This window comes from Dipodomys ordii, unplaced genomic scaffold, assembly GCF_000151885.1.
Source record: "Dipodomys ordii isolate 6190 unplaced genomic scaffold, Dord_2.0 Scaffold221, whole genome shotgun sequence".
NCBI lineage: Eukaryota > Metazoa > Chordata > Mammalia > Rodentia > Heteromyidae > Dipodomys > Dipodomys ordii.
The window spans coordinates 1,106,774-1,118,325 of NW_012267437.1; the positions used below are offsets into that span (position 1 = coordinate 1,106,774).

An 11,552-nucleotide genomic window follows, 5' to 3' on the forward strand; every position below is an offset into this window, starting at 1 on the left:
ATGTTAGAAACAATCGCAAGAAAGAAAAAAAACATTTGAATCCTTATCTTTGGGTTCATTTTGCCTAACATCAACTCATCTGACCATTTCTGCTTGTGCCTTGACATTTTCATATGAACTTTCCTAATTGTTAGACACTGGTGTTTAGTATGACTTGAAATCTTGTGGTTACAATTTATACATTCTACTCTGCCACACAATGTTCTACCTCACAGTAGACTTAAAACAATGGAGCCAGCTAGCTATTCATGGACTGAAACCTCTAAAATCATGTGCCAAAATAGAATTTTTATCTTGTATGTACGTTTTCTCAAATATTTTGTTACTACAACAAAACACTGACAAACATAGCATATATATGTGTGTGTATATATATATATATATATATATATTATATAGCCTAAAAAACAAACTTAGACTCATATTTTACATGCTGCTTGTATCTTGCTTTTCCCATGTAGCAAGATGTCTTGGAAATTATTGCATTGCTGCTGCAGTTGTCTCACTAATATGAGATTGGATGGAAATTCATGCAAGAGGAAATGTGTGGTAAGCATTTTTAACAGACAGGTCTTTGAATTCTATTTCCCCTTCTGCCCTGCTAGTGACCTCTTCTTACCTCCTCCAGCTTTGGTTGTCTTAAGATGGATTTGAGAACAGGTTGGTCCTTGGGTGGCCAGGATGGGACAGCGTCCACTACCAAATAGGAATGGATGAGCCTTGACCACTTTACTCAAGAGGTTTGTGGGACCTCGGGCAAGCACTGGGCAGCACTGTAGCAACACAGCTGCTGCCACCATCTTGATCCCGAAGTCCTGCAGAAAATATAGAAGAGATGAGATTCCATTATGACAGCTTGGCCACAAGCCAGGGATCACTCCTATGTTTGATTCTTTGACTTTAGCTTTCCATCCAAAGCTTAGTGCTTTCCTCAGAGACAGGGAAAGGATTTCTAATATTATCAGAACAGTAAGAAAGCCTGGACTCAGATTCAGATTCTGCCACTCTGTGATTATGGGGATCATTGAAATGTATTTGTGTGTGGCAGGATGAGAGTTGATACAACCAGCTTTAATGAATACTTGAAGCAAGGAACCTTTTTAAGAATATCATTCTTAGCCAAGTGAAGACTGATACAGATCCTTAGACTTGTCCTAGAGCATTTCCTAAGAAAGCTCTGCCAGAGACGGAGTAGAAGCTCAAAACCAGTTTTCAGCTTAAAGAGATCCAGGGAGCAATAAGAAAGGAGGTCCTAGGGCATTCAGACTATGTACTACCAGGCTGATACTGTCCTATTTTGGGATTTTCTCTTGACATTTGGATAAACTCAGATAAAGGAGGAGATGAAAGAAAGACTCAAAGAGTCTGGAAGACGAGGAACAAAGATATTGCCTATGGGTCAGAAGAAAAGGCAGAGACCAAGACAAGAAAGAAAGGTGCCAGAGAGAATATCAGGAAAAGAGAAACCAAATGAAACATAGCACTCAATGGATATTTATTGAATTTTGGAGCGAATGAATGAATGAGCATGATCGCAAATAGGGGAAGATAAGAGAATTATGGGAAGAACCAAAATTGAAGATTAGGAAAGATCCAAGAGGGAAAACAGAGAAAGAAAACAAAGGCATGGTCTCAGTAGAATTAAATTAGAAGAGCAGAAATTGTGGGTAAGAAAGAGAAGGAAAAGGGAAAGGTAGAAATGAGAGGAGACATGAGGAAGAAGGCAGAAAGACAAAACAAGATAGTAATGGGGAATTCAGAAGAATAGAGAAAAAGTAAGATAAGAGAAAGAGAAAATGAGAGAGGGGGAGAATGAATGAATGAAGGAATAAAAATACAAAGAGGATCACAAAAGGAACATGACGAATGATCCAGTAATTTAGAGGAATATACAAAGACTCATAAAACTGAACAGGAGAGAAAATAATCCAAAGGGAACAGAGTCAGTAAGACTCAAAGGTAAAGGAGAAATTCTGGGGAGGCTTGAGCAATAAAAGAGGTAGGGGGATAGGAGTTATGACACAAATAAAGAAGATGAGAGAGCAGTTGAGTGTTCAAAAGAGGTGGGCAGAGTAAAAACAAAAGATTAATGATAGAAATGGAGGCACTAAAGGGGGAGGAGGAGGAAAAACTGAGATATACCAAGGGAAAGACAGCTAGAATAAGCAAGAAGGGAAAACAAATTGAAAGAAAAATGGCAAATTATGAAGCCAGAGTCAAAGGGTCAGACAAGATAAGGAGAGATAGAAGAATGTGGGAAGACTAAGACTCTAACACTGCCAAGAAAGCTACTGCATAGAAGTGAACAGCATCCTCAGTGTATAAGCCATCTGCTGTGAGAAACTGATGAGAAAGAGGAGCTCATGACCCCATTCTCAGTTGGCATTCTCTCACCTCCCTTCCTCCTTCCCTGATTTCAAAGAGAAAGAGCCTTCTTATTACACAAAGCATCCTCTTATTCTGTATTTCTGTTACTCTCACAGGCTGTCATAGCAGCCTGGGTTACTTTGTAGGGCCTGGAGATATGGCCCCTGAAATTAGGAAAGGCAAAAGATTCCTGAAACAACTAAACATAGTAAGTTTTCAATAAGTATTAGCTTTTCTTATTTAAATTCCAGCCCCCTATTTCCTTTGTGTAATTTTTTTTGACAAGTCACTCCCTTTGTTTGGATCTTTCATCAGCTGTCAAATGTGAGGTAATTTTGTCTACCTCACATAGTTGGTCTTGCATTTGATCCAATGCCTACTTCATATTTGTAGATAAGAATTTCCCTTCCTTTGCCTGCCCAGTAAGGCTAAAGCCCCTAGGCCTGAGCCTGCAGAGCACAGATAAAGCTCCCCGAGTTTATCACTATTGGGGTCTGAACACTCCCCAAGATGAGTCCAGGGTGTGGGAGAGAAGAGGAGCCTCTTCCTGGAATCACGTCTGAGCATCTGGCTGAGGCTGGCTCTGGCTATTGAAGCTGAGCTAAGATGGATGGCCAAAGAGTCCCCCAGAATCAACACAGCAATAGCAACATTGAACTATGTAGTGAGAGGGGAAGCCCCCAAGATTGGAAGCAAAATCTAGTTCTGCCTTAGAATGATGGTAGAATAAGGCCTATCCTCTCTATATAAAACTGAAGAAGTTTAGTATACTCATCCTCTCTAATGAGGTTTTTTTTTTGAGGGCGGGGTGACAGTCCAGGGGCTTGAATTCAGAGCCTAGGTACTACTATCCTTGAGCTTTTTTTAGCTTAAGCCACAGATCTACTTATAATATTTTGGAGGGTAGTTACTGGGAGACAAGCCCAGGCTGGCTTTGAACCATGATTCTCAGATCTTAGCTTCCTAAGTAGCTAGGATTACAGATGTAAGCCACCAGTGCCTGACCTCTAATAAACTTTTGACCATGATGTGCTCAGGGTCCTGGGGATATATAGACTATGTGAAATTCATTGTATTCTCAAGTTTATTTAAGCTCTGCTTCCAATTTTACTTCTTCGTGTACTCTTTCCCTGGAATCTACTCTTCTTTCACTCTGTCTGGACGTCATTATGATTCATAATTTTGTAAGCTAGGTACATTAGGCACTAGGTCCATTCCATGCCACTTCCTACCATGAGACTATAGAGAATAAAATTGAATTAGGAAGGCAATTTTGGTGATTTAAGGTATTAAGAGCACAGATTCTGGAGTAAAGCTACTTGAGTTTGAATCCTGGATTCACCATTCACTAGCTCTGGGATCTTAAGAGATTGACTTTCCTGCTATATATCTTCTAACTATAAAATTTAGATATTATAGACCAGTTGCTTCACAGTGTGTTGTAAAGACTCAGTAAAATAATCTATATGAAGTAGTAAGAAGACTACCTATTCCCAAATATATACTAAAAAAGTGTTAATAATTATTTTCTCTAATTTTCTATGTAGGAAAAATGAAGGTACAGCTAAAGAAAATCACATCATGAATATGACAAACAAAGCCTGGAAAGCTAGTGACTTGATTCTTGTCTCAGTCCCGTGATAACTTACTGTGTGTATTTGGGATCTGTATTTATCCCTTCTCCACAAATATTACACTAGGTAATTTCATAGATCTCACTTGATCCTGATATTCAGATACACATTCAGTGACTTATTCAGTCTTCATGAAGACCCTCTAGTTAGAAAACGAAGACCCTAAGGGACTTTGGTAAATCTCTAGGCCACAGAGCCTAGTAAATGAAAGGAGCAGGATTTTAACTGAGGCAGACTGTGCCGAAAGAGCACTATATATTAATTACTATGGTCCATGATTCAAATATTATTACATATTTTTGTAACTGGGGGCCTAACTCTAGATGCTCTACTCTGCCCACTAACACAGATCCCCTTCTAGAACAATGCCTTTGCCAAAAGAGCCAAGATCCAACTAAAGTAAGATTTTAGGCACTAGTAAAGATTTATTCAGAGCTGGGTGCTGTTGGCTCATGCCTATAATCCTGGCTACTCAGGAGGCTGAGATCTGAGGATCACAATTCAAAGCCACCCCAGGCAGAAAAGTCTATGAGACTTATCTCCAATAAACTGCTCAGAAAAAGCTGGAAATGGCACTGTGGCTCAACTGGTAGAGCACTAGCCTTATGCAAAAGCAGCTAAAGGACAGTGCCCAGGCCCTGAGTTAAAGCCTCAGGACCTGCACACACAAAAATGATTTATTCAGTCCTCTGTTCCACCACTCAAGCATTTGTACATTTTACTATGTGTACAAATGCTTTTTAGGGTTCTACTTAAAACAATGCTTTCAATCACAGAAAATAGTGAAATTTCAAGCCAAGTTATGGATCAAAGGGTTTCCCTGTATCCTTACAATTCCTTTTCATGCCAGGCACCCAATCAGCAATCCCAAATGTCATAAGGGCCAACCACAGCTTAACCCAAGCAGAGAAACCAGAAACCATCCATTACAGCATTCTTTGATCCCGTCCCTTTATTTTGTGCTCTGATTTGCAAGCATCAATTAGGTCTGGAAAGTAATCAGTTACTTCTCTTCAGGAGTTGGAGGCATCAGGCTTTACCTCCCTTCTTAGTACACTGATCCAACCACTGAAGATAATATTTTAAATACCTGGAATAAGAGAATCAGAAACGCTCACCTATCTTACCAATTATCAATTCCCCTAAATCTTTCCTTACCGAATTGTTCATTTCTATCCCTTTCATTTCCCTTTATATTTTCCTTCTTAAATCTAGTCCCCTAAACTATGACTTGTCAACTTATGCCCTTGGTCAAGTAGAGAGAAGGGAATTAATAGAAGAAGGAATGGAGAATTGTTGGAAGAAATATTAAGACATTCTTCTCTATAAAAAAAAAACAAAACAAAATAGTAAGCTGGGTTCCAGTGGCTCACACCTATAATCCTAGCTACTCAGGAGGCTGTGGCTGTTCAAAATCAGCACAGGCAGCCAAGTCTCCATGACACTCTTACCTCCAATTAACCACCAGAAAACCAGAAGTGGAGCTGTGGCTCCAAATGGTAGAGTGCTAGCCTTGAGGAAAAAGATCTCAGGAATAGCACTTGGGCCCTAAGTTCAAGCCTCATGACCAACAGAAAAAGAAAAAAAAAGAAATAGTAGGACAGGAAGAAATAGAAAGAAACAGAGAGACAGAGACAGAGATACAGAGTTAAGAATAAGAGACAGAAAAAGGAAAAGATGTTAAGAGAACTTAGTGGAAGGAAAAATAAGAGAAAGCAAGTATTGGAGAGTAGGCGAAATAATGTCAGAAACTACTAACAGAGAGAAATGGGAAAAGAAGCAAAAACCCATTAACAGGGAAAGATAGGAAGAGACAGACAAAAAGAAAGTGACAGACTTTTTAAGAAACAGAATGTCAGATTTAGTCAGACAATAGTGTATGTAGCACTGAGGTGGACAGGTATACTCAGAGAGAAGGTGCCAGGCTAGAAACAGCTCTTACCTGTTGCCCTGCACTGAGGACGAACGGAAGACGGGTGAGTGCAGTGAGTTAGGACTTGGTGTTTATCCCTGGCTTTGGCTGAGCTCCACCCACCCCGCCTTCTTCTAGCCTGGCTTTCATTGGTCTCAAAAGTATCTCAGGGCCCTGTTAGAGATAAAAACAAAGTAATTCCCCCCACTCTGGATTTTACCCTCCCCCAGCTCTCGCTGTTGCCTCTCTGCATTCTCTTCTAAGGTAGTGAGATGAGCTCAGACTATCCATATAGAATCAGGGAAGGCATCTTGAGTAAAATTATCTTTCTGACCTTCCATTTCTTCAACCACAAAAGTAATGCAATCAACCCCAGAATAAATGTAGCACAAGTTGAAAAGGCTCTGGAGATAGTCCTGGAATCAAGTTTTGTGCTTATGAGCTGTAACAACTTCCACAGAATACATCCTAAGATTATATAACAATTCAATAACATCATGTATAGAAAACAGCACAGTTCCTGTCCAGAGAAATAACAGTGAATGTTAATGGAATGCTTACTGTGTAGCAAACTCTTTGTTAATTGCTTTACATGGATTAATTTAGCCCCCATAATGACATTAAGGCATAAATATTATTATCCATGAAGAAACTGAGACTCAGAAAGGTGAAGCATCTTACTGATAATTAGCTAACTAGAAATTACATGGCCTCAACCTGGGAAGTCTGCCATCAGGATCTACACTCTTCTTTTCCTTTCAGAATATATAATTAAAGAATATATAATTGAAGTTCTCTGTCTTCTCTTTTCTAATTCTTGCCCTCATAAAAAGAATAATGAAAGGTGTAACATTGATCATGATACATTGTACTCATAAACTGACATATTGATTTGAAATCCATTTGTACATTACTTAAAGCTATTTAAAAATGAAAAAAAACATGAAAGAAAGAAAAATTGTGAATAAATTTTCACTCTCAGTTCTCATTCTCTGTTTCTTTTTAAGCCTATGGCAATGGAACTGTTATAACCAGACAATTTCATCTCAAAAGCCGATTGTCATCGTTAATATTATAACTACATAAACAAGATCATAGCCTGCATATTATCTACAGTTTCCTTTTCCAGTTTGGCCATATGCCAATATACCCCAGAAGTCTTTCCATGTATATTCACTGTTGGTGGAATTACATTATGGAGGTCTGGATGCACTATAATTTATTTAAACACTTCCTTGTGGAAAATTTAGGTTATTCCCAGGGATTTCCCTCCTCTATTATAGATAATGCTGCAATTAGTAGCTTTGGGCATGCACAAATGGTTTTTTCCCTGTCGGTTGTGGGGCTTGAACTCAGGGCCTTTGCACTCTCTTTGAGCTCTTTTTGCTCAAGGCTAGGCTAGTGCTCTACCACTTTGAGCCACAAATCCACTTCTGGTCTTCTGGTGGTGGTTAATTACAGATAAGAATCTCACAGACTTTTCTGCCCAGACTAGCTTTGAACCATGATCCTAAGATCTCAGCCTCCTTAGTAGCTAGGATTACAGATGTGAGCTACCAGTGCCTGGCTCAGCACAAGAGTATTGTTATATGGTATCATCCTACAAAGAAAGAAGCATTCCTGGGTCAAAAAATAAAAATATGCCTTTTATATATGTTATACATCTCTAATAATTATGTATTCTGTTTTTGTATTTTCTCACACTTACCAATACCATTTGTTACCAGTTTAACTGTTTTAAGCACAAAAAGTGACATTGTGATTTATATTTAATTTTTAATAAGATTGGCTTTTTTCATGTTTCTTGTTGTCTTTTGACCACCTGATCTTCTTTTTTGTCCATTTTTAGTTCAATTTTGTCCATTTTAGATTGACAGTAAACTGTAGTGGGTAGAAAGTATATGTTGTGGAGTCAGCTTTGCCCATGTTATTTTACTTATTAGCTATGTGGTTCCCTAAGTGTCAGTTTCTCATCTGTAAACGAAATTGTCATAGAACCTATCCTATAGGATTGTTATTAAGATATCTAGATTATTTTTTGTAGGTTTTTTTACATTGTAAATGACTTTTAAATTGTATGGCCATTAACCCCCTTTCAGTGTATCCATTGCTCCATCTGGATTTATTCATTAATTCAACAAATATTGATTGTTCACAGGTACTGGTGATGCAGCTGCATCAAATTTAACGACTTGGGTATATCATGATGTATTTAACCATTTTCTAAACTTGAAGATCATCTCCAGATCTTCTAGAAGGTATTTCAAATAGAGTTTCAGTAACCCTCAAGCTCCAGTTCTTTATTAGGCCAGCCATTTTCTGCATTGGCTATTGGCTATTGAATGGGAAGCCCTCTCTAACCCTCACACTGAATCTGGTCCCCTCTCCTGTACTCCCACACATCACTCTATACTATCAATACCCTGTTTTATGTCTTCCTATCAGTTTTTGAGCAGTTGGAGAATAGAGATCCAAAATCATTGGCAAGTCAAACTATCAGAAATGGATGGATGCTGTATTCAAATTGCATTTTCTCAGATCCTTCCACTCCATTCTGCCTATACACAGGAAAGCGACAAACCTCTAAGATGACTCAAAGAAGACTGTATAATGCCCAAATGGAGGCATTAGGAAGGATGCTTGAGCCTCTCTATACTATTCTTGTTTCATATGAGCATCAACATTCCTCAGCATGACTTTAACTCTCACCTCTCCTTCCCTCCCTCCCTCCCTTCCCTCTGTGATGGTAGTCATTTGGTTCTCATCTCCTTGAGAGACAGTGCTCTCTGGAGAATGAGTTTCAGTCTCAGATCCTCATGAGGCTTATTTTGGGTGCAGGTCCTGGGGCTTCAACTGGTATCTGGGGCTGTCTCTGAGCTTCACTTGAGCCACAGTGCCATTTTCAGTTTTCTTTTAGTAGTTTATTGGTGATAAAGTCTCATGGACTTTCCTTCCCAGGCTGGCTTTGAACCTTGATCCTCAGATTTCAGATTCCTGAGTATCTAGGATTACTGGTATGAGACACCAGTGCCCAGCTTTTTCTGACGGAGTACATCTCTGAATCTCTGTTCCAGCCTTCCCTCTCACCCTGAATTGATTTGTTCTGTGTCTTGGCGACTTCCTTCCTGCCTACAAATTCCTCTGAGATTAGTGGGCAAGTTTGACTCATTTCTACATCTCCAGTGTCAACCTGGCAATAGACTTTAGTGATTTAAGGTTTTTCAACTTTTCACTGTGAAATTGCACTACAGTGACTATTACAGTCATTTTGTCTGCATCTTAGATTTTTTAGCATTAATTTCATAAAAGCACACCTTATAAACCATAAAATCTACAGTTTTAGGTTCAAAATCCAGTGTGTATTAGTATATTTATAGAATTGTTCAGTCATTACTCAGTCCAGGGACAATGAGCCTCCAAACCAACAGCTAAAATGTTCTCTTAAGAGACACTAGGTCCTTAGAGAGTAAAATCTTTTCCCTTTAAATTTCATTTTCCCTAAATGGTTACTGTATAAAAACTGCCTTTGTAGCATATTTAAAAAGCAAAATAAGTTCTTAGAGAGTGGAGAACAGTACTCTGGAATTAAATTTAAAAACTTAGGCAGTGGAGTGCTTCAGGTTGGACAAGAAAAACATGTAAAGTTCAAATTGTAGATTTAAAAGCATAAATTTGTGCCATGACAGTGTTCACAGATGAAGGAAAATCAAAATATTCTTACTCCAACAGAAAGGACAAAGGAGATAATCCTGACTATTGGATCTCAAAACCACTGACCTAAGAAAACACTTTTGAGTTTAAACCTTAACTGATCAACCTGGGATCTGTGGCAACTCTTTTTGTAAAGGTGATGTACAGAGGGGTTACGCTGACATAAGTCAGGTAAGGAGTACCTTTATTTTTGAACAGTGTCACCCCCTCCCTCATTTTCTCCCAGTTTTTTTTTCCTTCCTGCCTCCCTCCCACCCCCAAGTTGTATATGGTTCATTTCCAACATAGTTCGCTGCTGAATTGGTTCACCCTTTGTTCCCTTTTTCTGTTTCCCCTTCCCCTCTGCAAATCAGATAGACAAAGGGTAGAAAGAAAGGTCATCTTGTGAGGCCATTTTACCTCCCCAGGTCTGAATTCAACATGAAGGCATGTGACTTCACCCAAGAATCATCCTGGGGAGGAGAGAGAGAGATGAGGGGGAAACACAGGACAGTTTATCTAAAAGCACCCATGAAACCTTCATCTGCATGGAAAAAAATTCTCAAGACAGGCCTTTGTGGGATATTTTAGCCCCACCCAGAGTCTCATATTATATGGTTTAGGATCTCAGGAGACGCTCTGAAAAACGATACTGCACACATGGAAACTTGCCTTCCTAGTTTTTTATTTTTGTCACCCACTCCTTTCCCCGGGAAACCCCATCGTTTTCCATGACCAAAGGTAACGAGTCAGTAAGGAAGGTGTGGGTTTCTTGCCTGGATGCCTGGCCAAACCTCTTTTGCATATTTCTTCTTTGTTGGTTCATTTTCTGCTTCAGCATGATGGACTGCAGGAGTTGATGTGGGGTTCATATTCACTATCGAAGGTAGGACAGGATTCAGGTACGCTTCTGGGACAAGGTTCGAATAGGGCACGGGCAAGTTGCCGCTGAACGGTGCTCCCTGGATACCATGTGGCTGGGCACTTGCTTCACTCTGTGGGGGAGGCAGGCCCCCATAGAGTCCTCCGCCGAAGGTAAACGTGGGTCTTCCAAACTCTTTCAGGTTTAGAGAGCCGTGAGCTTCCATGCGCCTCTTCTTCACTGGGACCATCACCGTTCGCCCTCTGTTCTGGAAGCAACCAAGAGAGGGATCCACATCCTCTGGATTGATTATTTCATCTTCTTCATTGAAAGTTACCCGTGAGTTCTTCCTTTTCCTCTTTGGTGTCCGAATGGTTAGCTGTCCCTCCTCACTGGCGAAGATTGGAATCCGTTTGTTGTGGGTAGTATTGAACTTCGTCAGATTATCAAGTTCCCTTTCCTCATCTCGAAGCCCCAGAAACCCCTTGAGTTCATGATCTTCTCCATTCATCTTCCCTTCTTTCACAGCGGATAGCAATGGTTGAGACTTTTTACTCAGAGTATGTGCTCTTATGAATGTGTCAAGTGAGACTAGAATCAATGGTCATTTGCTGACGCTTATGAGGTTCCAACTGAATGTGACGTAATAAAGTGTTTTGTGTGCTGAGACCAGTCAGGATGCTTGTGGTAGACCTGAAAACGTTGACTCAAGAGGAAGCATGGTGGTCAATGGCAAAGTCACACAAATCAATATTTCTCTCCCCCAAAAGTACTATTTCTTCTCATCAATAATCAGTGTCTCATTCATTCCACACAGTTCCCTGTATGCAGGAGGAATTCACCAAATTAGGGGGCTTCCAGTTTGACTAACGCTCATAGACCCTTGATCTATGTGAAAACATCCACAGGTAAACCAGGTGAGGGTTTACTTGCCCAGGTCAGGCAGTCAAACAGGGGGAGGCTAGAGCTGGAGTTCGCAGCTGCGGCCATCTTGCATCTCCGCCCCCCCACCCCGCCTCATTTAGCAGGCCTGAAGCACACAGGTGTTTGCATTTTATTTTGTTTTATTTTTGAGATACTATCTCAC

General features: G+C 40.0%; 1 protein-coding gene and 1 pseudogene across 1 annotated transcript in view; both read right to left on the reverse strand.

The window, feature by feature from the left end:
* Alas2 (5'-aminolevulinate synthase 2) overlaps positions 1-5,972 on the reverse strand; it is a 25,458-nt gene extending 19,486 nt beyond the window's left edge. The window contains exons 1-2 of the mRNA XM_013035802.1: positions 5,944-5,972; positions 620-815 (exon numbers count right to left, since the gene is read on the reverse strand). Of these exons, the coding sequence (XP_012891256.1) occupies positions 620-800 (181 nt within the window). The 5' untranslated portion in view covers positions 801-815; positions 5,944-5,972. The remainder of the gene's footprint in view (positions 1-619; positions 816-5,943) is intronic.
* Positions 5,973-10,352: 4,380 nt separating this feature from the next.
* LOC106000524 lies at positions 10,353-10,976 on the reverse strand (annotated as a pseudogene).
* Positions 10,977-11,552: the final 576 nt, after the last annotated feature.